We start from the raw sequence: 27,346 nt of genomic DNA on the forward strand, positions 1-27,346 counted from the left end.
GCGAAAAATCGCATAAAGACCACATGACAAATATAACACAAATGGCTTCATCAAAGGCCTATACCATCTACAAAGTAGCCATACGAAGTGCCGATTAACGTGACTGCTACAGATAAACTTCGTAGGCGGCTATGGCACGCAAAAGAGCGCACTAACAACAACTATCTACCTACCATTGACAGATGGTCCACTTTTTCCTCCTGAAGAGCCGAGGCCATTTCCTTCCAGAGGTCTGATGATCTCATCTCCACTTCCGTCCTCCTCGTCCTCGTATTCGTCATCCTTAAACAATTAAGTAACTAAAAACTCTCAATAAACACTTATCTTTATCGGATAAGTAGTGTAAATTGAAATCACGCACATAAATTAGGATCATGAGCTCTTGAAGTCACCAAGACACGACTACAATAACTGCCTTAAACATAACCGACTACTATATAAGAAAAAATCTCCTACAAAAAATACCTACAGGAATAATATAATTGCTACAAACTTCGTATCATGAAACTATTCATTAGAAAATCTGATGGCTTGAAATTTGCACATGACAACATGAATGTATAAATATATCCCTCGCACATTTTAGTAAACTATTTATTATATCTGTATGCTCGGTTTAAAGCAGTTGCATATTTGCATTGAATCAAAGAGCAGAAAAAGGAACGTCTCTATCGTACCAACAGCAACATTAAACATATCGCTCAAAACAACACCCGATAGGACTAACTCAAACAAGTTTGCAACACCCGATAGGTCTACCTCAAACGAGCATCTTACTTATTTAGACATTTCAAAAAATTAACGCTCGGAAAAATAGAAATAAGAGTTAACAAATGCCGACAGTGATGTGACATTTTTTCTACAACGTTATTTACCGGATTACCAGCCAACAGAAAAACATTCGATCTGTTTATTACTTGGAAAACATAACTAATTTCAAGAAACCAAAGGAAAAAATAAAATTAACAAAAAGAATTATACAAAATTAGAAAAAACACTCCACATTCACTTTTCTCGGAAAAATTCCAAAAATACTCAATGAGGACAAATTAAGCATAAATCAGGGTAAATCACAAGAGCAACAACCGCCAGGTAAATATCGATTAAAAAAAATCAAATGTAGATGGCAGACCCACTCCACCCACGTTCATCTGAAAACATTCAAAGGAAGATCAGACACAAATTTACCACAAAGTGAAGGGCTACGGAGAGCAAGCATTGCGTTTTCCCGAAGCAAACTACTGACATAAACGATATCTTCACTAATATCTGACAAACAACACACAGAACTTTTAGCTTTAGCTCGCAGAAAACACGAGAAATTACTTAGCTCGCAGAAACCACGAGAAATTACTTGAATGCATCTTTAGAGGTGTTAGAGAACAGATACACTGGAAGCAAAAAAGGAGGCTCTTTGAAATTGCTCTACGATCCAGAAAATTAAAACCTACCAAGGGACATTCTGATGACATCCTGGCAATCTTACAACGACCTGCAGAGCTCCCAGTCGTAGACGACGCCGACTTTGGTAAAAACCAAACTGATGAACGAAAGCATCGCATTAACCAAAAATTTATTCAAAAGCATTCCGTAAAAAACAAGTCGTTGAAATAAAAACATACCCGGCAGATTGCCGGAAAATAGCCGCCGTTGATCCCCAAAAACCAAGATTGGGATTGAAAAACGAGAAAAAAAAATTAGTGAAAAAATGATTTTTGTACAAATAATTATAAAGCGCGAACAATTTTGATATCATTTTGGAGCCGAACATGCTCCTGTTTCGTAGTGAAACCACACAGGGGCTAGTATCAATACCAATAAACATTAGAGATGGTAACTAAGAACAAAGTTTGAGTAACGGGCATCTAAAATCGGACTTTATGGGTTTATCCCGCTTCTATTTCTGATTTCGTTTTTTGATACTGACTTTGTTCATTTTGGATTGCTTTGCTGAGCAACTGCTGTCTAAAAACACTTCTAGCAGAATGAGAGAAGCGCAAAACTAGCCTAGAGAAGTAAAAAAGATTTCACGCAATGTTGAAGAAGCTGTTGTTGAACTAAGGCATAGCAAAAAATTTTTATTCGACGAAGTAAAAAACATAGCAGGACAAGTCCTGACGTACAATTCAAAGAATTTTTATTGACCAAACAACAAATAGGTCTAGAACGGAATATTAGTGAATTGATAAAACCATTTCCAAACAATCAGATAAAAAAATTTCAAAAAAAAACTAAATCAATGTCAAAATGCCGCATGTGAACAAATAAACCACTAGCAAGAAAAAATATTGGTTCAAGTAAAAAAAAACTAGGCCTAGAATGAAAAAGAATGGATTGGAAAAACCATTTAAGAGAAAAATCCGATCCAAAAAATTTAAAAAAACAGTGAAAATCAAAGTGAAAATGCCGCAAGTGAACAAAAAACCACTAGCGAGAAAGTGAATTTTTGTTCAAACACCGTTTTCTCGCTCTACTTTAAAATTAGTGCAAAAAAAATTCACGCCGCAAAACCTCTCGCTTGTTCGCTCCACATCCCAACTCGGCGTGACCAAAAACTACTAATTTGACTTCAAAATTATGAAAATGTGTGAACAGATCTTAAAAGACAGCGCCCCAATATAATTCAATTTTTTTTATTTTAAAAAAATTGAAGCACTACAATAGCTGGCTGAGAAGCGGAGGCGGCTATTAATGAGATAGAAACTTTTCAATGAGAATTTACGTAAATCAAATACAACAAGGTGAAGCAAGGAGACAAATAGTAGGATCGTATTGTGAAAGACCCAAGCGGTAGAGTATCTACTAGACATAAATTCCAGTAAAACGAAACTGCGACAAAAAATCAGTATAATTTGCTGGCAGAAGAGACAGCATGAATATCTTTTTCCTCATGAGGCGTTTTCTACAGAAAAAAAAATAAAAACCTGCAACCAGTATCCAAAAATTTTGCAACCAGTAGTCCACTAAAAAGTCCCCTAGATAATACAAAACGAAGCAATAATTCAGAACAAAAGAAAATCAACTGCATCAAATCAAAATGGCAGCAGCTTGAAAAAAGGTTTAATACCCAAAAGATACAGCAATCGACAATGCAATAGCTCATAGATGTTGCGTCAGTTAATTATCAACATGAATTTGATCAAGAAAAATGAAATCCTCAGTCTGATCACAAATGCTGTCTGTGAAAAATGCTATCTCTTATGAAAAAAGCTATCTCTTATGAAAAATGCTATCTCTTATGAAAAATGCTATCTCTTATGAAAAATGCTGTCTCATGCCGAAAATAAAATAGCATTTATCGACATAGCCGGAGGATCAACTTAGCTTTCATAGCTTTACAAATCGCAATTTCAAGTCACTAAAACTGCTCCACTGTCAGTTGGATCTGTAAATTTCAGTTGATGCAGAAGAGTACGCAATTCAGGTTTCGGTTGTTGACTTGTGTCGTCCAGAAACGACAGTATTCATCAAGAATGCTACCAATCGCAGCAAAATACTGACAAAAAAAAAAAGAAAACACTGCATGTGCAAGACGTGCATAATAGCACGCAAAGAAAAGAGGACCCCAATTGACCCTCTCTCGGGCAGAGCGGTTTAAATTTTAAATTCGAGAACCGAAATACAGTTCCGCAGACTTCTGCTGCCTTGGAAAATATTTGAGGACCTGACTCATGTCATAGAGAAAAATCAAAAAAAATTTAATACAAATTCGAAAAAGGAAACAATCTTAGAGAACAATGGAGACATCAAACCAAACAAGATCAGAAACCCTGCAAAACGAAATCAGTTCAAATTGCTTCAATTTACCTCAACCTTTTTCGATTACCATTCCACTCAATATTGCAATATAAATAGACGAGGCGCTGGAGACATTTTTATTTAGGAATGACAAGGGCACACCACGGAGAAAAACAAAGAAAATAGCTCCATAAACACCTAAGAAGACTCGCAGCACCATGCCGAGCCCCGATGGCATTGCAACTCAAATTCAGAAATAAAAATAGAAAACCAGAATGAAGAAAACAATCCTGAGAGCATCCTATATTTTCACTAGTGGACTTCATAAGAAGAAAGTAAGCGAAAATTATTTATACTTAAACTTACAAACCCACTCAGCTCAAATGGTAAAACTTGGCGTCATTAATTGGAATATGCAGATATTTGTTTACAACCTTTTAATCAAGCGACGAATTTTTTTTAACAATATTCCAGCATGTTGCAAAACAACAATTGAATAAGAAATTCCCAAATGGAATTTATAGATTGCCTTCCTTTAACTGGGCTGAAATTCCATTAAACCAAGAGAGAAAAGAGCAACTAATTTTATAGGTGGAATTTTAAATCAAACCGGCCATGAAAAAGACCTCCATTTTAAAGACGATGCAATCCCTTAACATGCAACTATTGTTACTTGGTCCAAACACATTTGCTCTACAAGGAAAAAACCCTAATGGAGCTTTTCAAAATTAACCTTCGATATTAAAACTCAAGACTATTACTCAGGAATTAGGGCATATAAGTTTGGCACTACTTAGATGCACACTATTGACCTTTATTTAGTAAATGTTCATAAAATTTAAAGTTCCATAAGTGAGTTCAGAAGTCATTTTTTTGAGTGAAGTAAGTCACGCAATTGACAAATGACCTCACGAACACAGATTTTAACTGCAAAGCAGTAGAAGTCACTGAAATCATTGAAAAAGTCAATTCCAAGAAGTCAGGGTAAGACGAAACAAAAATTTGTTAGACGAAGTAAAAAAACATAGCAGGACAAGTACTGACGTACAATTCAAAGAATTTTCATTGACTTAACAAACAACTAGACCTAGAACGGACAATGAGTGAATTGGGAAAACCATTTCTGAAAAAAATCAGCTGAAAAAACAGAAAATCAATGTCAAAATGCTGCTAGGGAGAACAAAAAAACCACTAATGAGATATGTAATTTTGATTCTAACAAAAAACTAGGTCCAGAATGAGCTGTGAATGGATTGGAAAAACTAAATAGAAAAAAAAACCGATCCCAAAAATCGAAAAAACAGTAAAAATCAGAGTGAAATTGCCGCATGTGAACAAAAAAACCACTACCGAGAAACCGAATTTTTGTTCGAACACCGTTTTCTCACTCGACTTTAAAAATTCACGCCGCAAAACCACTCGCTTTTTTGCTCCAATTGCTGTTTCGGCGTGACCAAAATCACCACTCCAATTTGACTTCAAAAATCATGAAAATGTGTGAACAGATCTTAAAAAAAAAGACAGCGCCCCAATGCAATTCAAATTCTTTGAATTGTAAAAAACATAGCAGGACAAGTCCTGACGTACAAATCAAAGAATTTTCATTGACTAAACAAAACCATAGACATAAAACGGACTATGAGTGAATTGGGAAAACAAATTTAAAAAAAAAGATGAAAAACAAAAAAATCAAAGACAAAATGCCGCATTTGAACAAAAAAACCACTAGCCAGAAAAGGAAATTTGGTTCGAACAAAAAACTAGGCCTAGAATGAACTATGAATGGATTGGGAAAACCATTTAGAAAAATCCGATCCAAAAAATCGAAAAAACAGTAAAGACTCAATCAAACCTTATAAAACAATTTATGATGCAAACAGCAGCAAAATATCATTTTTCCGAGCACCCGATATTTATTTAATTTTTTAATTTATAAAGTTGCTTGATTTCTTGTTTTGTTGTTAACGTTTGCAAAGTTAAGAAACCTACACCTTAATAAAAAAAATTATTGAATTTCGGATCTTTTCCGTTTGTGCTCCCCGAGTACGTTTTGCGACCCCCCAGTTACAGAGCAAGCGTAGTTACATAGTAAATCATTATGTAAAAATATGGCACGTGCATCTGGGGGTTGCAAATAATATGCACCCAATAAGCTTTGGGGGGTTCACAAACGGAAAAGATCTAAATAATTTTTAGGTTGTCGTTGGAATTATTATCCTATTACCATTTCATTTTTATTCAAATAAATTTCGGATCTTTTTCTGTTTGTGCCCCCAGTACATTATGCGCCCCCACTTACAGAGCACATGTCATTACATAGAAAAATTATGTAAGAACATGGCACGTGCGTCGGGGGGGGGGCAAACAATATGTGCCCACTAAGCTAGGGTACAAACGGAAAAGATCCGAATTTCTATACAAAAATACTATGCGATACGCTAGGGATATTTATACGTTATATTTATGCGTTAAGTTTTAATCCCAAAGAACTCCACTAAGTAATTCGAACTAAACTCGTGGAGTGAACGGATTAAAAATTAAGTTTAAATAGGCTCTCGTAGGTAGATGGTGAGTTGTTTTCTGTAAAAGATACATTTCTTGGTGTTTCAAACAGGCAATTTAAGTGACTCAAAATTCATGAAACATAAATCCGTTGTTAACCTTATCCCTGAATTATTCGCCGAGTTCACTAAAGCACCTCTTTTTAAACATGGCCAGTAGACTGCCGGAAAATAGCCGCGATAGAAGCTTGTTGCCTTCCATGAATTGAAACAACTAAAAAAATAAGATAGACAGATCGACCACCAAACCATTAATAGACCACTGGAGTTTTTTGGGTTTGATTCGGAATGTCAATTTTATGACACATACGGTCCATAAGGAAAAAGCTCTAATAAGCTTTCTCGAAAATGATATTCAAAATCAAAACTCAAGACTAATACTCAAAACTTAGGGCATATAGGTTTGGCACTACTTAGATGCGCACTATTGATCTTTAACTAGTAAGAGTTCATAAAATTGAGAATTCCACAAGTGAGTTCAGAAGTCATTTTATTGAGTGAGGCAAGTCAAGCAGTTGACCTAAAAGCAGAAATGACGTCACGCACAAAGATTTGACTGCAAAGCAGAAGAAGTCACTGAAGTCATTGAAAAAGTCAATTGCAAGAAGCCAGGTCGCAACAATAATCAATGGAGACAACGAATTTAAAAAACATAACATGACAAGCCCTGAAATACAGTTCAAAGAATTGTATTACTTTGTGACCTGAAAATAATTTACTCCACTTCGAAAGTTAAATGAGAGCTATTATTAATGACACTAAGCAACAAAACAACACAAAAATACCAAAAAAGCAAGACTAAAAATTCATCTCATTTTTTGATAAGACAGGTTCAACATCAAAAAACAACTAGTATGACCTCATTTTAGTTTTATTTATCATTAGCAACCTGTCAATAAATGTCTGAGTCCTCTCACTAGTAATATCAAATGACAAAACAAACAAAAATCGCAGTAGAACTCGCTGAAACTTTCTGAGAACACTTAGTATAAAGGTCACAGATCACAGCAGCTACTAAAGCATACAATTACACCAAATATTTGAGTCCACAATGACCACCGTTGAGACTTGTCATCAACGAGATAAAGTGATAAGACAGCAATAAGTACAAATACTAGCAAATCTAAAAAAAATAAAGATTTTTTTTAAAAAATGAACAAGCGTATAGGTCACAAAAAACAATAATTATGAATTGAAATGAATGGCTTTGATTGAAGCCTTTTTAGCAACCAATGAGACCTGTCAATAAACATAACCGACAAAATGTCGGAACAATTGCTCTCGAACGACTAGTGGGAGCTCTAATCAATTTCAGCCTGCTTCAGTCGGGTGGGGGGAGGAGGGAGGGAGGGGAGCCTAAATAGGACCTATAAGTCCCTTAAAAGTGGGCTTCAAATAAACACATTAGAGGTTACCATATACCACAATAAAGATTTAAAGTAAAAAATGATACCAGTTTCGGCGCACTTTTCATTTGACTTTTATTGCCGCCAATTGAGTTCAGCTGCTTGGGAGAGTTTTAGATCACGCGAAACGCAAAAAGTCAAGGGCGTAAAAATCAAAATTTTGCATTAAAAAGACACACACGTTCAAGAGCAATTAATGAGACTAAGAGTTAAGACGACAACATAAAAGAAAAACAAAAAAAATCGATAATTATTATTTAGAACAATTAGTGTCTAAGTAATAGAAAGCACTAGCTTTGAACAAAAACGATTGAATCGGTAAACTTAAGCCCTATTAGGAGCATCAGAGACCTGTCCCAATGAGATTAAATGATAAGACATCAAAAAGTACAAAAAGACTTGCAAAACGCAAAAATTCACTCAAAATTCTTGAGAAAAAGTAGTGTCAAAGCCATTAAAATCACTAGCTACTAACTCGATCTAATATTTAGGTTCTTTTATGCCTCATTAGCAACCAATCAGACTGTCATTGATAATACTAAGTGATAAGACAACAGATAATTTTAAAGGGCAAAATCTAAAATGATCTTATATTTTATGACAACAAATAGTGGCAAAGTTATAAAAAGTTTTAGCTGCCCCTTAATGAACTCAAGCAAAGGCAAATAGGCACAATTAGAACACATATTTACCGTCTTAAAAGCACTAAAGGAGAGGAAACTCTGAAAACAGAAGTCAAATTGACGCACCTGAAAAAAAAATCTATCTCAAAAAGGGCCAAATTGTTCAAACACCAATTTCTCACTCCTCAAAGTATTTTTTTTAAAACTCACGCCTCAAACCTACTCGATTTTTCTCTCTTTTTACTATTTCATTGTGAACGAAATAACCACTCTAATTTGACTTCTCACTGACGTGAAAAAGCCGAAAGCGTGAACAGATCTTGAAAACATAGCCGGCAGATTGCCGGAATAGCTGCGAAAGAACAGACCTGCGTGCCATATAAAAGAGATAAACAGATACAGATCTAAATTCAAAAAAAAATCGACGCCGTTCAAAAAAACTAGGCTAAAAAACATTCAGCGATAAATTAATAAAGCTTGTTCAAATTCATTCCACAGAAGCCTCTTATTAGGGACCTTCACTGCACATAGGAGTTCCTTTGACCTTAAACAAATTCAAATTAAACTTAAGTTTTAAAGTGCAAAAGTCATTTTATTTAGTGAGGTAAGTCACGTATGATCAAAATCTAATCACGCAAATAACCTAAAAACTTTCGCTAAAGCGAGTGAGAAATGACGTCACGCGCGCAAATGCCGTTAGTGAGAGGAAGTCATTCAGAAAATATGACTTTTTCAGCTTTGCTGTGTGAACAAATGTAAAACGAAAAAAGAACGTCAGACGGCGAAACAAAAAAAGAACCAAAGAACCAAGAGCACCGCAATATAGCTACGCTCAGCTTACAGCTTCGCAGCTATAAAAAAGACGTCGCACCAATACAATTCAAATTCTTTGAATTGTAAAAAACAACGATGTCCATAATAGCTTCGCGGCTATTTAAAAAATCCAGCTTAACTAAGTAGTTAATTTCGGCATTGTGAATTATTATAAAGATTCGGACCTGATCATCCTCGTCTTCGTCTCCACTTGAGAGACCCTCTAATTCGTCTTCACAGAAGGATTGCACATTGGGAAGGATCTGCTTCACATTATGGGGGAATGCCTCGGAGGAGGTGATCTCATTGCTGTACAAGTCCAGAGACACCAAATTGGACAACTTGCTCTGCAAAATAAGCGATTACACAGAAACATTGCTATTAAAAACTGCACCGCAAAACTGATATTAATCATATTTAGATAAGCAAAAACAGCTACTGAGATATTGAAATATTTAACTGCTCCTTGTAGGAGCCTCTAGTTTCTGATTTCATTCTAAAAATTTGACTGGCCGGGGTGGGGGGGGGGGGTGATAAAATTTAAAGTTCATAAAAACTCACCAACGGACGCAGGGATTCGATGTCTTTAATTTTATTGCCACTGAGGTTGATTTTCTGCAAGTTCGGACAAGCTTCAAGCACTTCAAAGCCCCCGGATAAAAAATTATCAGCAAGCTCTAGCTAAAACAAAAAACTTCACAACAGTCAATCTTCCACCCCTCCAAATTTTCATACCAGCCCGACTTCTGTTCAGCCAATTTTGTCCGATTGATATGTTCTGCGGAGATAAAATGGTATCATTGAAAAGTATCATCGATTATTGAGGAATCATTTTCATTTTATTGATTTCTCAAAGAGATAGTTAAGTTTAATGTTCTCAGAATAATAAAAAGGCCTAAATTGGCCTAAAAGGCCAATCAGACAGATTCGTATCTTGGTATACACTAAAAACGTTTTTAAAAAATTAACTTAAAAGAATTGAAATAATGCTTCACTTTGTTTGTTCAAAAATTCCACGTAAAAAGTCCAGCAAACAAATTTATTTCCAAGCTCTCGCATATATACAATCAATCTGATTAGGTAAACGGCTCAGATTGAATACAAATATTTGGTATTGGATAAATATTCCGTAAACATCTGAAAGAAATAAGAATTCAAAATCTCATATGATTCCAACATTTTCCTGCAATGTGCTTACACTCAACGAACCACAATTTTTCTATCATTTTGGCCGGTCAATATTCTACGGCAGGAAATAGATTAGTGGTCTGCTTGAAAATCGCTTAAAATTTTATTAGCTCTTGAAATCAATTAGCAATTCTTGAGCAAAAATAAAGCCTAAAAATTTTGAAGTTCGCCACATTTCTCGTTCTTACTTTCATGCTCCAGACCACTTAGACTGAAGCGACTATGTATTTCGCCTTCGAAATTTCCTGGGCTTCTTGTAGCATCTTAGATTAGTCCCAATAACCATCCAAACACAATTTTTTTGTGATTATAAAGTAAAAAATAACCAACTAACGTCCGAAGAATTGTTCTCAGACGACTAGAGGAAGCTCGAATCTATTACTTGGAGGGGAGAAAAACTAAATTCACTAAGGGGGCTTCATTAAATGACGTCATTAGAGGTTATTATATACCTTTATAAAAACTAATAAAATTGAAAGTGAAAAAAATACACTAATTTAGGCGCACCATTCATTTTAGTAGAGAACTGCCGCCAATTGAGTTGAGCTGCTTGAAGTTAGGAATGAGAGAGAAATTTAGATCACGCAAAACAAAAAAGCGAGGAAAAGTCACTCTGAAAATCAGAACGGTCAAGCCAAACATATTGCAGAAAAAAAGAGCAACACGTTTACAATAATTGCTTCAAACTTTAATTGAGAGCACAATTAAAGATCAAACACTGGAATTTTTTTCGGAAAATTCGAAGTTGAAAAAATTTTATAAACAAAAAAGTGGAAATCAAAATCTCAAGGGAAACTTGTCCACACTTAAATATAAGGATGCAATTTTCTCGCCTCTCAAAGAAAAATCAATCCTTAACAATTAAAAATCTTTGATTTTTCTGAGAGTTTTATTTTTTCACAAAATCCACTAATGGGATGTCAATTTATCCATTTTTTAAGTCCAAAAATGTTTTTATAAACCGAGAGAAAAACTACCCGTAATAACTTATGCTACAAAATTTGGCAAATAAACGACAAATAGATTAATAACATAACCGACTAGCGTCGCGCGAATTGCTTTCAAACAACCGGCGAGCGGTTGGCTTCGTCAGTAGCTAGGCACGGTTTAGTGAGGCTAGCTTTAGAGTGATTCGATTCTGCAACTTTTAGTTTTCTAGCCTTGTTAGTAAATCAAATCGAAAAACTGATATTTTAAAATTTAGAAAAAAAAGAAGAAAAGTTTCCAGATTTCGGAGTGAAATAAAAAAAGTTCAATGCCATTTTTTGTCTCTGGAGTTCTGTCAAGTGACCCATCTGCAAGACTAAAAAAGTTTCGTTGGCGAGTAATGATTGTTAAACTCAGAAAAGGACAAACAATTTTGAAAACAATAGCAAACTTTAACGGAATCTTGCTAAAATTCAAGATATTAAAATCTTCAAAACAATTTCATCATCTCAAGAGAACATCTAACATCCCTATTTCAAGCTTTAAATAGTTTCACTGGCTCATAAAGATCCATAAACTTGCAGCATATTTTTCTGTAAGTTCGAAAAAATAAATTTAACCAAAAAAATGCTAAGTCATTTAAATATTGATAACCATTCCATTAACCTCAAAATCTATGCAACAGCTTTTTATCATACCTTGGAGGAGCTCCCAAGGACCATTGTGCCGGAAAAAATTTCAAGAAGATTCAAAAAACAATTAGAAAAAATTTTTTTAAAAAATTGCTCAAATTCGTGATACAAAAATCTTGAAAAACAATCAATTATCTCTAGAAGTTTTCAGTAAACTATTATCAAACCCCTAGAGGAGGTCATGTGGCTCTTAAGGGTGATGAAAACTAAAAAAAATGACACAAATTTTCAAATCTGGGCAAATTTTAAGACATTGAATTAAAATTGAAGAAACAAAAAAGGCAAAGAAATGTCTACCAAGCGGAAAAGACCTTAAGGAAAGCCATAAACGCAGCGGCTGGCAGGCATATCCCACAAGTAAGAATTAAAAAAGTTATATCAGATTTTCCCAGCGAAGCAGCAAAGCTTTCTGAAAAGAGTAGAAAATCAAAGACCAAAATAACGCAACTAAACCTTGAAATAAATTGTTCAAAGTCAAAAGCGCAAAAAGTGGATCGAGTTTGTACAAACACTCATTCACAGAGGTAACTGCTAAAACTATAAAGCAGAGTAAAAGGACTTTCGTCAAGTAACGCGAAACCACCTGCAAACAGCCATATAATTTGACGCTAAGAAAACTACTCATCATGATCCTAGAAAATGCGCCAAAATTTTCATCAATAATATACTCCACACCCCCAAGAAAAAGGAATAACAAAAAAAGAAACAAACTAAGAACAATACGAAAACTGGAAACCGATGCCAGTGTAACACAGTGAAAGAAGCTATAAGAGACACAAAGAAAAGTAAGGCGCTGGGCCCAGACAAAACAGCGCCAAACCAATTACAGCATCTAGGTCCAATAGCATTGAGATACCTCACTGACACCAAAAAGCTTTCTGTAAACAGTGCAAAAATTCCGAATATCTGGAAAGTTGACCGGGTTATACCCCTACACAAGCCGGAAAACATACACGAAACTATAAGCTGCAGACCAATTGCAGTGCTCTCCCCCTTAAAAAACCAACAGAAAAACTCCTACAGAGTGACTTTATAAAAAATCCACTAAAGGAACATCAGCATGGCTTTAAACCTGAGCACTCCACAATAGCTCTCAACATTGTCACCCACAATATACAAAAATGTCTTAATCAAAAGAAACTCAGCGACCGTACTCTACTAGTAGCCTTAGACCTCACCGCCTCTTTCGACAAGGTTGATCACAACATACTTATAAGAGACATACTCGAAGCACCACTACCGAACATCACTAAAAGATGGGTCGCTTCATACTTACAGGGCAGATTTTCTTACGTAGAATATAATAAAATTAAATCAAAGTGGAGAAAAGTCAAACAGGGTTTCCCCCAAATTGGTGTATCATCGCCAATGCTCTAACATCTACATGAGCAAGGTGCCTCTACCACAGACAGGTATAAACATCACGTCTTATGCTCATGATATAACTTTAACTACATCTCACCCACCGGTTGAAAAATTACGTGACAAAATACCTCCATACCGAAATATTTCAAACGACTGGCTAGAATCAGGAAAACTTGTTATCTGCTGAAAAATCAAGAGCAACTGTTGTCACAACCTGGAGCAAGGAGGCCAAGTTTGACCCAGACCTCACCATCAAAGTTTACCAATACCAGTAAAGTCCAAAGTCAAAGTACTTGGTGTTACCTTCGATAGTATGCTCAATTTTGGAGAAAATTAAAGCACCAAAGAGAAATTACAAAAGCGCAATAACATGCTGAGAAAGATGCTAGCGACTGGGGCTGCAGAAGAGAAACTCTCAGTGACTTACAAAGCTATTGGTCGGCGCATCCTAGACTACGGTGCTCCCATTCGGGCTTCCAAAATCAGCAATACAAACTGGACCCATCTGCAAACGCTCTCTGAAAGCTGGACTTATCTGAAAACATTGCTCTTCGCACAATTACTGGCTGCGTTAAAATGTCTGACATCAAAGACTTGTAGAATGAGGGTGAAATGCAGCCTGCCAAAGCTCACACTGTAATCTTAGCAGAGCAATTCTGAGCCGGCAGTTATCCGAACCATCATGCTGATCATGAAACAACCCCTTCAACCAGTTTTCGTCCAATGAGACAGACATTAAATGATACTTAAAGGGACCACGTGAGGCACCACAAACAATAAAGAGTTAAAGGACAGTGAAAGAAGCTATAAGAGACACAAAGAAAAGCAAGGCGCTGGGCCCAGATCGAATAGCGCCAAACCACTTACACCACCTAGGCCCCATAGCACTGGGATATCTCACTGACACCAAAAACCTTTCTGTAAACAGTGCAAAAATTCCAAAAATCTGGAAAGTTGACCGGGTTAAACCCCTACACGAGCCGAGAAAAAACATACACGAAACTAAAAGCTTCAGACCAATTGCACTCCTCTCGCCTTTGCAATATTTCACACGACTGGCTAGAATCAAGAAAATTTAAGTCATCTGCTGAAAAATCAAGTGCAATTGAGTTCACAACCTGGAGCCAGGAGGCCGAGTTTGAACCAGATCTCACCACCAAAAATTCACCAATACCAGTAAAGATCAAAGTCAAAGTACTTGCTGTTACCTTCGATAGTATGCTCAATTTTGGAGAACATGTAAAAAAGCACCAAAGAGAAATTACAAAAGCGCAATAACATGCTGAGAAAGAAGGTAGCGACTGGGGCTGCAGAAGAGAAACTCTCAGTGACTTACAAAGCTATTGTTCGGCGCATCCTAGACTACGATGCTCCCATTCGGGCTTCCAAAATCAGCAATACAAACTGGACCCATCTGCAAACGCTCTCTGAAAGCTGGACTTACCTGAAAACATTGCTATTCGCACAATTACTGGCTGCGTTAAAATGTCTGACATCAATGACTTGTAGAATGAGGGTGAAATGCTGCCTGCCAAAGCTCACACTGTAATCTTAGCAGAGCAATTCTGAGCCGGCAGTTATCCGAGCCATCATGCTGATCATGAAACAACATCTTCAACCAGTTTTCGTCCAATGAGACAAACATTAAATGATACTTAAAGGGACCACGTGAGGCACCACAAACAATAAAGAGTTAAAGGACAGTGAAAGAAGCTATAAGAGACACAAAGAAAAGCAAGGCGCTGGGACCAGATAGAATAGCGCCAAACCACTTACATCATCTAGGCCCCATAGCACTGAGATATCTCACTGACACCAAAAACCTTTCTGTAAACAGTGCAAAAATTCCGAAAATCTGGAAAGTTGACCGGGTTAAAGCCCTACACGAGCCGGGAAAAAACATTCACGAAACTAAAAGCTTCAGACCAATTGCACTCCTCTCCCCTTTGCAATATTTCACACGACTGGCTAGAATCAAGAAAATTTAAGTCATCTGCTGAAAAATCAAGTGCAATTGAGTTCACAACCTGGAGCCAGGAGGCCGGGTTTGACCCAGATCTCACCACCAAAAATTCACCAATACCAGTAAAGATCAAAGTCAAAGTACTTGCTGTTACCTTCGATAGTATGCTCAATTTTGGAGAACATGTAAAAAAGCACCAAAGAGAAATTACAAAAGCGCAATAACATGCTGAGAAAGAAGGTAGCGACTGGGGCTGCAGAAGAGAAACTCTCAGTGACTTACAAAGCTATTGGTCGGCGCATCCTAGACTACGGTGCTCCCATTTGGGCTTCCAAAATCAGCAATACAAACTGGACCCATCTGCAAACGCTCTCTGAAAGCTGGACTTACCTGAAAACATTGCTATTCACACAATTACTGGCTGCGTTAAAATGTCTGACATCAATGACTTGTAGAATGAGGGTGAAATGCTGCCTGCCAAAGCTCACACTGTAATCTTAGCAGAGCAATTCTGAGCCGGCAGTTATCCGAGCCATCATGCTGATCATGAAACAACATCTTCAACCAGTTTTCGTCGAATGAGACAGACATTAAATGATACTTAAAGGGACCACGTGAGGCACCACAAACAATAAAGAGTTAAAGGACAGTGAAAGAAGCTATAAGAGACACAAAGAAAAGCAAGGCGCTGAGCCCAGATAGAATAGCGCCAAACCACTTACATCATCTAGGCCCCATAGCACTGAGATATCTCACTGACACCAAAAACCTTACTGTAAACAGTGCAAAAATTCCGAAAATCTGGAAAGTTGACCGGGTTAAAGCCCTACACGAGCCGGGAAAAAACATACACGAAACTAAAAGCTACAGACCAATTGCACTCCTCTCCCCCTTGAAACATTTCACAGGACTGGCTAGAATCAAGAAAACTTAAGTCATCTGCTGAAAAATCAAGTGCAACTGTTTTCACAACCTGGAGCCAGGAGGCCGAGTTTGACCCAGACCTCACCACCAAAAAATCACCAATACCAGTAAAAGATCAAAGTCAAAGTACTTGCTGTTACCTTCGATAAAAGGCTCAATTTTGGAGAACATGTAAAAAGCACCAAAGAGAAATTAGAAAAGTGCAATAACATGCTGAGAAAGATGGTAGCGACTGGGGCTGCATAAGAGAAACTCTCAGTGACTTAAAAATCTATTGGTCGTAGCGTCCTGGACTACGGTGCTCCCATTCGGTCTTCCAAAATCAGCAATACAAATTGGACCCATCTGCAAACGCAACAAAACATTGCTCTTCGCACAATTACTGGCTGTGTTAAAATGACTGACATCAATGACTTGTGGAATGAGGGTGAAATGCTGCCTGCCAAAGCTCACACTAAACGTTAGTAGAGCAATTCTGAGCCGACAGTTATCAGAGCCTTCATGCTAATCATGAAACAACCTCTTCAACCAGTTTTCGTCCAATGAGACCGAGACTAAATGATACTTAAATGATACTTAAAGGGACCGCTTGAAGCACCAAAAAACAAAAAAGAGTGAAAGGACACAGTGAAAGAAGCTATAGGAGACACAAAGAAAAGTAAGGAGCTGGGCCCAGATAGAATAGCGCCAAACCACTTACATCATCTAGGCCCCATAGCACTGAGATATCTCACTGACACCAAAAACCTTTCTGTAAACAGTGCAAAAATTCCGAAAATCTGGAAAGTTGACACCCGGTTATACCCCTACGCGAGCCGCGAAAAAACATACACGAAACAAAAATGTTCACACCAATTGCACTCCTCTCCCCCTTGAAATATTTCACACGACTGACTAGAATCAAGAAAACTTAAGTCATCTGCTGAAAAATCAAGTGCAACTGTGTTCACAACCTGAAGCAAAGAGGCCAAGTTTGATCCAGACCTCACCGCCAAAAATTCACTAAAACCAGAAAAGATCAAAGTCAAAGTACTTGCTGTTCCCTTCGATAGTATGCTCAATTTTGGATAACATGCTGAGAAAGATGGTAGCGACTGGGACTGCACAATAGAAACTCTCAGTGACTTACAAAGCTATTGGTCAGAGCGTCCTGGACTACGGTGCTCCCATTTGGGCTTCCAAAATCAGCAATACAAACTGGACCCATCTGCAAACGCGACAAAACATTGCTCTTCGCACATTTACTGGCTGTGTAAAAATGTCTGACATCAATGACTTGTGATACTTAAAGGGACCACGTGAAGCATCACACAAACAATAAAGAGTGAAAGAACACAGTGAAAGAAGCTATAAGAGACACAAAAAGTAAGGAGCTGGGCCCAGATAGAATAGCGCCAAACCACTTACATCATCTAGGCCCCATAGCACTGAGATATCTCACTGACTTCAAAAACCTTTCTGTAAACAGTGCAAAAATTCCGAAAATCTGGAAAGTTGACCCGGTTATACCCCTACACGAGCCGCGAAAAAACATACACGAAACAAATGTTCAGACCAATTGCACTCCTCTCCCCCTTGAAATATTTCACACGACTGGCTAGAATCAAGAAAACTTAAGTCATCTGCTGAAAAATCAAGTGCAACTGCGTTCACAACCTGGAACAAAGAGGCCGAGTTTGATCCAGACCCCACCACCAAAAATTCACCAAAACCAGTAAAGATCAAAGTCAAAGTACTTGCTGTTCCCTTCGATAGTAAGCTCAATTTTGGAGAACATGTAAAAAGCACCAAAGAGAAATTACAAAAAAGCATTAACATGCTGAGAAAGATGGTAGCGACTGGGACTGCACAATAGAAACTCTCAGTGACTTACAAAGCTATCGGTCAGAGCGTTCTGGACTACGGTGCTCCCATTTGGGCTTCCAAAATCAGCAATACAAACTGGACCCATCTGCAAACGCAATAAAACATTGCTCTTCGCACATTTACTGGCTGTGTAAAAATGTCTGACATCAATGACTTGTGATACTTAAAGGGACCGCGTGAAGCACCACACAAACAATAAAGAGTGAAAGAACACAGTGAAAGAAGCTATAAGAGAAACAAAGAAAAATAAGGCGCTGCGCCCAGATAGAATAGCGCCAAACCACTTACACCATCTGGGCCCCATAGCACTGATATATCACTGACACCAAAAACCTTTCTGTAAACCGTGCAAAAACTCTGAAAATCTCGAAAGTAGAGAGGGTTATACCCCTTCAGGGGGCCGAGAAAAAACACGAAACTAAAAGCTTCAGTGCAATTGCACTCCTCTCCCCATTGAATAATTTCACACGACTGGCTAGAATCAAGAAAACTTAAGTTACCTGCTGAAAAATCAATTGCAACTGTGTTCAAAACCTGGAGCAAGGAGGCCGAGTTTGACCCAGACCTCACCACCGAAAATTCACCAATACCAGTAAAGTCCAAAGCCAAAGTACTTTCTGTTACCTTCGACAGTATGCTCAATTTTCGAGAACAAGTAAAAAGCACCAAAGAAAAATTACAAAAGCGCAATAACATGCTGAGAAAGATGGTAGCGACTGGGGCTGCACAAGAAACTCTCAGTGACTAACAAAGCTATTGGTCTGAGCTTCCTGAACAACGGTGCTCCCATTTGGCCTTCCAAAACCAGCAATACAAACTGGACGCATCTGCAAACGCTCTCTGAAAGCTGGACTTATCTGAAAACATTGCTCTTCGCACAATTACTGGCTGTGTAAAAATGTCTGACATCAATGACTTGTAGAATGAGGGTGAAATGCTGCCTGCCAAAGCTCACACTGTAATCTTAGCAGAGCAATTCTGAGCCGGCAGTTATCCGAGCCATCATGCTGATCATGAAACAACCTCTTCAACCAGTTTTCGTCCAATGAGACCGACATTAAATGATTCTTAAAGGGACCACGTGAGGCACCACACACAATAAAGAGTGAAAGGACAGTGAAGGAAGCTATAAGAGACACAAAGAAAAGCAAGGCGCTGGGCCCAGATCGAATAGCGCCAAACCACTTACACCATCTGGGCCCATAGCACTGATAAATCACACACCAAAAACATTTGTAAACCGTGCAAAAATTCTGAAAATCTCGAAAGTTGACAGGGTTATACCCCTTCAGGGGGCCGGGAAAAACACGAAACTAAAAGCTTCAGTGCAATTGCACTCCTCTTACCATTGAAATATTTCACACGACTGGCTAGAATCAAGAAAACTTAAGTTATCTGCTGAAAAATCAATTGCAACTGTGTTCAAAACCTGGAGCAAGGAGGCCGAGTTTGACCCAGACCTCACCACCAAAAATTCACCAACACCAGTAAAGTCCAAAGTCAAAGTACTTTCTGTTCCCTTCGACAGTATGCTCAATTTTCGAGAACAAGTAAAAAGCACCATAGAAATTACAAAAGCGCAATAACATGCTGAGAAAGATGGTAGCGACTGGGGCTGCACAAGAAACTCTCAGTGACTTACAAAGCTATTGGTCGGAGCTTCCTGAAAAACCGTCCTCCCATTTGGCCTTCCAAAATCAGCAATACAAACTGGACCCATCTGCAAACGCTCTCTGAAAGCTGGACTTATCTGAAAACATTGCTCTTCGCACATTTACTGGCTGTGTAAAAATGTCTGACATCAATGACTTGTAAAAGGAGGGTGAAAAGCTGCCAGTCAAATCACCCACAGTAATCTTAGCGGAGCAATTCTGAGCCGGCAGCTATCAGAGCCATCATGCTGATCACGAAATCTCTTCAACCAGTTGTCGTCCAATGAGACTGACACTAAATGATACCTAAATAATAAATAAATGGACCGCGTGAAGCAACATACAAACAATAAAGAGCAATTAAATCGCAAGGATTACCAAAACGCGTTCAGAAGTAACCACCGACACATGGTCTATACTCAGTTGAACAAAGAGAGCAAGCAACTAGGTACACCTCAACCAAAGATAGCAGAAGAACAAAGGCAGTCAAGAACTACACGTATCCAACTATTCTAACAGAGAACTGGAAACTGTCCCCTGCTTAACTCTCACTTGAGTAGGATCTGTAACAATGTTGATAACCGCTGTCCCAAATGTGAAGTAGCACCACATAATGTAAACCACATTTGCAATTGCAGTAAAAACACCACGGACCTGAAGTTAATTGACCTGTGGGAAAGACCACTACAGGTAGCCAAAAGGCTGGACTTAGTTCCATCAGTCTACACGACCACACTCCACAGATTAATACGTCTTCCTCGCCCCTTTTCCCTGATGTTGACGATGCCCCTCCTGGCCCCACTAACGCGGGGACCGCATGTCATTCACCACGGCGTAGATGCAGAAGGGTCGCCGCACCACAAGCAAGTTGTGGATAGGCAGTCACACTACTACTACTACTACTACTACTACTACTACTACTACTACTACTAAAATAACTAATATTATTATGATACAAATATACATAGGGTAACAGTTAAAAACGGTAATACGCGCCTGTATACCGCCAAAATTACCTGCGAATTGAATCACTGTGCGACAGCTATAACAACAACGAAATAGAAAACCAAGAGAAGGCTTATAATAGTCTCAGCTATCGCCTCGCGGCTATAATTAAAAATCAACCGGGTACGACGCGAGATCCTCGCGAATCCATTCATAACTAGAACATTTGCAATCACAGAATTAGCAACTCTCAAAACTTGCGTCCTGCTTTCCAAATAACTTTGCATTGACTTTCAAAAAAACTCCAGCCAATGCCTATCAAAGCTCTTCTTTTGTGATAAGACTATTATAGAAGGATATACAAACGGTGATTTACACAAGAGAAGAGGGTAACAGCCGTATTGTACGACAGGCCTTTCAGCCGACAACCCAAAATGAGTAATTTTGCCGACAATTTACGGAAAATGCACTAGTAGATTAATTCTGAACATGGCAAATTAAAACAGTATTTCGTAAGCGCGCAAACATACGTTGAGATGGTATATTTTGATAAAGAATCTATAACTTATTACAGCTTCTATCAGCTGCTTTTAAATAACCTTCAATTACACCGATGCACTCACTTGACCTTATCTTCTTGAAATAACATTCAATTTGGGAGATGAAGTCATTTTGGAGAGCGAGGTAAGTCGCGCGAATGAAGAAAACTCACTGCACTACGAGTGAAAAATGAAGTCACGCATGCAATTCAGTCTAAGTTATAGGAACGAATGAACAAAAAGCAGAAAGATTGTGGCTGCATATGGTTGTAACGAAAATCTTTGACAAAAAAACATACCAGGACGTATCCAACTATCCTAACTGAGAGCTGGAAACTGTCCCCTGCTCAAGTTTTACTTGAGTAGGATCTGTGACAATGTTGATAACCGCTGTCCCAAATGTGATGTAGCACCACATGTTGTAAACCACATTTGCAATTGCAGTAAAAACACCACGGACCTGAAGTTAATTGACCTGTGGGAAAGACCACTAGAGGTAGCCAAAAGGCTGGACTTAATTCCATCAGTCCTAAACAACCACACTCCACAGAATAATCCGGCTTCCTCGCCCCTGATGTTGACAATGCCACTCCGTGTCCCCCTAACGCGGGGACCGCATGTCATTCACCACGGCATAGATGCAGAAAGGTCGCCGCATCACAAGCAAGTTGTGGATAGGCAGTCACACACTACTATTAATATAACTATTATTGTTGTGATACAAATGTAACTAGGGTACCGGTTAAAAACGGCAATAAGCGCCTGTATTCCGCCATAATTACCTGCGAATCGCAGCACTGTGCGACAGCTACAACAACAATGAAAGAAAAAAGCCAAGAAAAGGCCATAATAGCCTCAGCTATCGCTTCGCGGCTATAATTGAAAAACAACCGGGTACGAGGCCAGATCCTCGCAAATCCTTTCATAACTAGAACATTTCCAATCACAGAATTAGAAACTCTCAAAACTTGCGTCCTGCTTTCCAGATAACTTTGCATTGACTTTCAAAAACATTTGAACCAATGCCAATCAAAGCTATCTTCTTTTGTGATAAGACTATTATAGAAGGATATACAAACGGTGATTTACACAAGAGAAGAGGGTAACAGCCGTATTGTACGACAGGGCTTTCAGCCGACAACGAAAAAATGACTAAATTTGACGACAATTTACGGAAAATTGCGCTAGTTGATTAATTCTGAACCGGGCAATTTAAAACGTTATTTCGTAAGCGCGCAAATATACGTTGAGATGGTATATTTTGATAAAGAATCTATAACTTATTACAGCTTCTATCAGCTGTTTTTAAATAACCTTCAATTACACCGATGCACTCACTTGACCTTATCTTCTTGAAATAACATTCAATTTGGGAGATGAAGTCATTTTGGAGAGCGAGGTAAGTCGCGCGAATGAAGAAAACTCACTGCACTACGAGTGAAAAATGAAGTCTAGCATGCAATTCAGTCTAAGTTATAGGAACGAATGAACAAAAAGCAGAAAGATTGTGGCTGCATATGGTTGTAACGAAAATCTTTGACAAAAAAACATACCAGGACGTATCCAACTATCCTAACTGAGAGCTGGAAACTGTCCCCTGCTCAAGTTTTACTTGAGTAGGATCTGTGACAATGTTGATAACCGCTGTCCCAAATGTGATGTAGCACCACATGTTGTAAACCACATTTGCAATTGCAGTAAAAACACCACGGACCTGAAGTTAATTGACCTGTGGGAAAGACCACTAGAGGTAGCCAAAAGGCTGGACTTAATTCCATCAGTCCTAAACAACCACACTCCACAGAATAATCCGGCTTCCTCGCCCCTGATGTTGACGATGCCACTCCGTGTCCCCCTAACGCGGGGACCGCATGTCATTCACCACGGCATAGATGCAGAAAGGTCGCCGCATCACAAGCAAGTTGTGGATAGGCAGTCACACACTACTATTAATATAACTATTATTGTTGTGATACAAATGTAACTAGGGTACCGGTTAAAAACGGCAATAAGCGCCTGTATTCCGCCATAATTACCTGCGAATCGCAGCACTGTGCGACAGCTATAACAACAATGAAAGAAAAAAGCCAAGAAAAGGCCATAATAGCCTCAGCTATCGCTTCGCGGCTATAATTGAAAAACAACCGGGTACGAGGCCAGATCCTCGCAAATCCTTTCATAACTAGAACATTTCCAATCACAGAATTAGAAACTCTCAAAACTTGCGTCCTGCTTTCCAGATAACTTTGCATTGACTTTCAAAAACATTTGAACCAATGCCAATCAAAGCTATCTTCTTTTGTGATAAGACTATTATAGAAGGATATACAAACGGTGATTTACACAAGAGAAGAGGGTAACAGCCGTATTGTACGACAGGGCTTTCAGCCGACAACAAAAAATGAGTAAATTTGACGACAATTTACGGAAAATTGCGCTAGTTGATTAATTCTGAACCGGGCAATTTCAAACGTTATTTCGTAAGCGCGCAAATATACGTTGAGATGGTATATTTTGATAAAGAATCTATAACTTATTACAGCTTCTATCAGCTGCTTTTAAATAACCTTCAATTACACCGATGCACTCACTTGACCTTATCTTCTTGAAATAACATTCAATTTGGGAGATGAAGTCATTTTGGAGAGCGAGGTAAGTCGCGCGAATGAAGAAAACTCACTGCACTACGAGTGAAAAATGAAGTCACGCATGCAATTCAGTCTAAGTTATAGGAACGAATGAACAAAAAGCAGAAAGATTGTGGCTGCATATGGTTGTAACGAAAATCTTTGACAAAAAAACATACCAGGACGTATCCAACTATCCTAACTGAGAGCTGGAAACTGTCCCCTGCTCAAGTTTTACTTGAGTAGGATCTGTGACAATGTTGATAACCGCTGTCCCAAATGTGATGTAGCACCACATGTTGTAAACCACATTTGCAATTGCAGTAAAAACACCACGGACCTGAAGTTAATTGACCTGTGGGAAAGACCACTAGAGGTAGCCAAAAGGCTGGACTTAATTCCATCAGTCCTAAACGACCACACTCCACAGATTAATACGTCTTCCTCGATTGTGGCGGCATATGGTTGTACCAAAAATCTTGACGAAATAAAAAAAACATAGCAGGACAAGTCCTGACACAATTCAAAGAAAATTCATTGACTAAACAAAAAAAACTTGAGCCAGAGTGGACTGTGAATGGATTGGGAGAATCGTTCAGAAAATAATCAGGTAAAAAACAGAATAAATAGTAAAAATCAATGTCAAAATGCCGCAAGAGAACAAAAAACCACCAGCGAAAGCTAAATTTTTGTTCAAACACTTTTCTCGCACTATTTTGGAATTAGAGCAAAAACAAAATCACGTCGAAAAACCACTTGCATTTTCGCACCATTTCCTGCATGACCAAAATCCTCACTCCAATTTGACTTCAACAATCATGAAATTGCATGAACAGATCTTAAACAGACAGTGCTCCATTAAAAGCCCAATAATAACCTTAGATATTGCTTTGCGGCTATTAAACATTAAAAAGAGCAAAATTGATTTTTAATACTGAGCACGAGAAAATTTGCTACTGAAAATCTTAGTTTTTTCATACCTTTATATGGTTTTTTTTTATCGTATATGGTTTTTATACCTTTCTCAATTTCAGTAAAGGAGGAAATCCTTCCAACGACGTCAAGCCATTGTTAATTAAGCTCAGCGTTTCCAAAGCAACAAAATCTTTTGTCAGCCCACATATTTGTAGAGATTTGCAATGGTCAAGATTCAGGGACGTCACCTAAAAGCGGAACAATTAGAGCTGTAATTTAACGAACAACGTCCTCAAATTATTTCCCAAATTTACCTCCGCCTTGTCGAGATTTCCACATTCAAGAGCAATTCTTTTTTCCATGGCCATTCCTTTGAAAACTGTTTTATACCTTGTCGACATCCATTTCTGGAACAAAGCAATTTTGCAGTCAAAACACATTTAAAAGGGGGAGATATCGGTTGAGCATAATCCGACTCTTTTTGTTTAAGTGAACTCTTTTGGCTAAATTTTTTATGGAGTGGCATCCGCTGTAAAGTTTCTGTTTCTTGACAAATTTAATTTCAATTGCCGTCTAATTCGGTGTAAAAACTGAAAAACTAATTCTGATGACTTAAAAGTGGTTCAGAAGTCGCACGAACAATGTTGCGAAATTTTTTCGCTGAGGGAATCATGATCTCATAAGTTTATAAACCGGAAACGGCATTATAAGCCTCAGACCAGTTTAGTATTGTCATCAATTGGGAAGTTTTCTTTTAATAGCGGCTTAATGAGCTGTCTCTTAATTGTGGACCTTTTTTATTCGCCGGAATAACGGTTAGTTTTCCCGATGACAAAACATTACCAGGATCCGTAAACGATTCGCTGGTTTCCAAAGCACCCAATTAGGTACAAGTTGATGAATTGCATTTCGTGGCAGATATGAATCGCTTGGTTTGAAAAAAGAACAAGAATAACAATTTTAAGAATCGGTTCCGAAAGTACAGAAATGCTAATGAGAAAAGTGGTTAGTGGAAGTAACTTCTCATAAGGGTATTGCCGTTCTTGTTTTGGATTCGCTGTTCTCCAGGGATTTATTGTCCCAGTCGTCCCAACTAAAATAAAACTAGCCTATGTTACACTATTTTCAAAAATGGTGATAAACGGGATATCATAAATCATCGACCAATTTCTGTAACTTCGAGGTTTTTCAAAAACTTTTGAGCGCCTCCTTCTGATTCAGATGACGGATTTCATTGTTAAGCATAAATTTATCAATAAAGAGCAACTCTGATTTCAAAGAAAAGCCAGCAACCAATGCAGTTTTACAAGTGGTTGGAACAGTTTCATCTAATTTAGATCAAAGTAAAGAAGAACAAGTTTTTTGAGCATCCATGCGCAAATTAGCGGCATCATCTCTTTCTTACGCATTGAACAAAGTGACTTACAAAGGCAAGAGAGGACTGTCGCCCCATATCACATCAATTCCGGCCTGAGTCTCAACCCGAACTCAAGAAACATACTGAAAAACGTCAGATTTTTAATAGAAAATAGCAGAAGCCTTAGAAACCGGACAGATCTAGTACTGTGGCACGAGACTATCAACAACACAACTACAAAACACAGATTCAAATTCAATCATTGTGACCCGAACGACCTGGTGCAGTACCTGCAGCAAAACAGTTTCCCTTTTCAAGCTATTGTGTATTGTACACGTAAGGGAGCCCCTGGTATTGTAAAAAGTTTGCTGAAAACAGGTATTTTGGCAATCCAGGTAACCAGGCACATTAATTCCAGACGAAAACAGCGTGATTATTGTTGTTTGAAGCAGTATAGAGAATTACTTCAAGAGGCTGCACTGGAATTGAAGACGTTGGACATCATTTGGCGACATCGAAGGAACTAATGCAGTTTACTGAAGGTAAATAGTAAACCTAAGGTGGGGAAAACGTCAACGCCAGGCAAGAGCGAGGCGAAGTTTGAACGGGACCAACTTGTTAATTACGAAATTTGTTGTCTGTAGTTCAGGTGAACCTTGTTTAAATGACTCCACTCCTGCCCCTGTGTTGGTTGAAACGTGTCCTGAGAAAAACTGAGAAACGAAAGAATTTTCTGGACAATAACAAAAATTTAGAAAAGCGGGAAAAAGGAAATGGTAGAATTTATTTTCTAGAGAAATTCGCTGAAAATGATGTTAAACCAGACTTTCTAAATTTTCGTGTTCCAAAAAAGTGATGTTTTCTCTGATCAGGCCGTACTTGGTTTTCAACTAAGGCAACTTAAAATGAAACAAACCTTCACGCAAGGGCTGACAGTAGTAGCAGCTAATTGTGTCAGGCTCTGAACGAAAAATTGCTCGGTTCTGTGGCCTTCAACATACGCTTATCTATCCGGAAAATTAGACTAAAACATAAGGTTGGATGCAAAGTTGAGTAAGCTGTGTCTGTACGTCAGGAGAGGCCCTGAATGCAACAAAATTTTGATTCTATCAGATTACTTGACAACATCAGCTAACCATTTTTTGTGAAAGATCTTCTGTCCTACGGCCCAAAACATCCAATTGCGACAAACTCAAAGAGGCTCACTTTTTGCTAGATATAGACAAACTGGACAGCATGCTCCAA

General features: G+C 38.2%; 1 protein-coding gene across 1 annotated transcript in view; it reads right to left on the reverse strand.

Moving 5' to 3' along the window:
• LOC142341592 (uncharacterized) overlaps positions 1-25,153 on the reverse strand; it is a 46,708-nt gene extending 21,555 nt beyond the window's left edge. Inside the window, exons 1-5 of the mRNA XM_075392662.1 lie at positions 25,059-25,153; positions 24,849-24,992; positions 9,703-9,822; positions 9,327-9,488; positions 174-282 (exon numbers count right to left, since the gene is read on the reverse strand). Of these exons, the coding sequence (XP_075248777.1) occupies positions 174-282; positions 9,327-9,488; positions 9,703-9,822; positions 24,849-24,992; positions 25,059-25,145 (622 nt within the window). The 5' untranslated portion in view covers positions 25,146-25,153. The remainder of the gene's footprint in view (positions 1-173; positions 283-9,326; positions 9,489-9,702; positions 9,823-24,848; positions 24,993-25,058) is intronic.
• Between the last annotated feature and the right edge of the window lie 2,193 nt (positions 25,154-27,346).

Source organism: Convolutriloba macropyga, chromosome 6 (assembly GCF_964194025.1).
Source record: "Convolutriloba macropyga chromosome 6, txConMacr16.3, whole genome shotgun sequence".
NCBI lineage: Eukaryota > Metazoa > Xenacoelomorpha > Acoela > Convolutidae > Convolutriloba > Convolutriloba macropyga.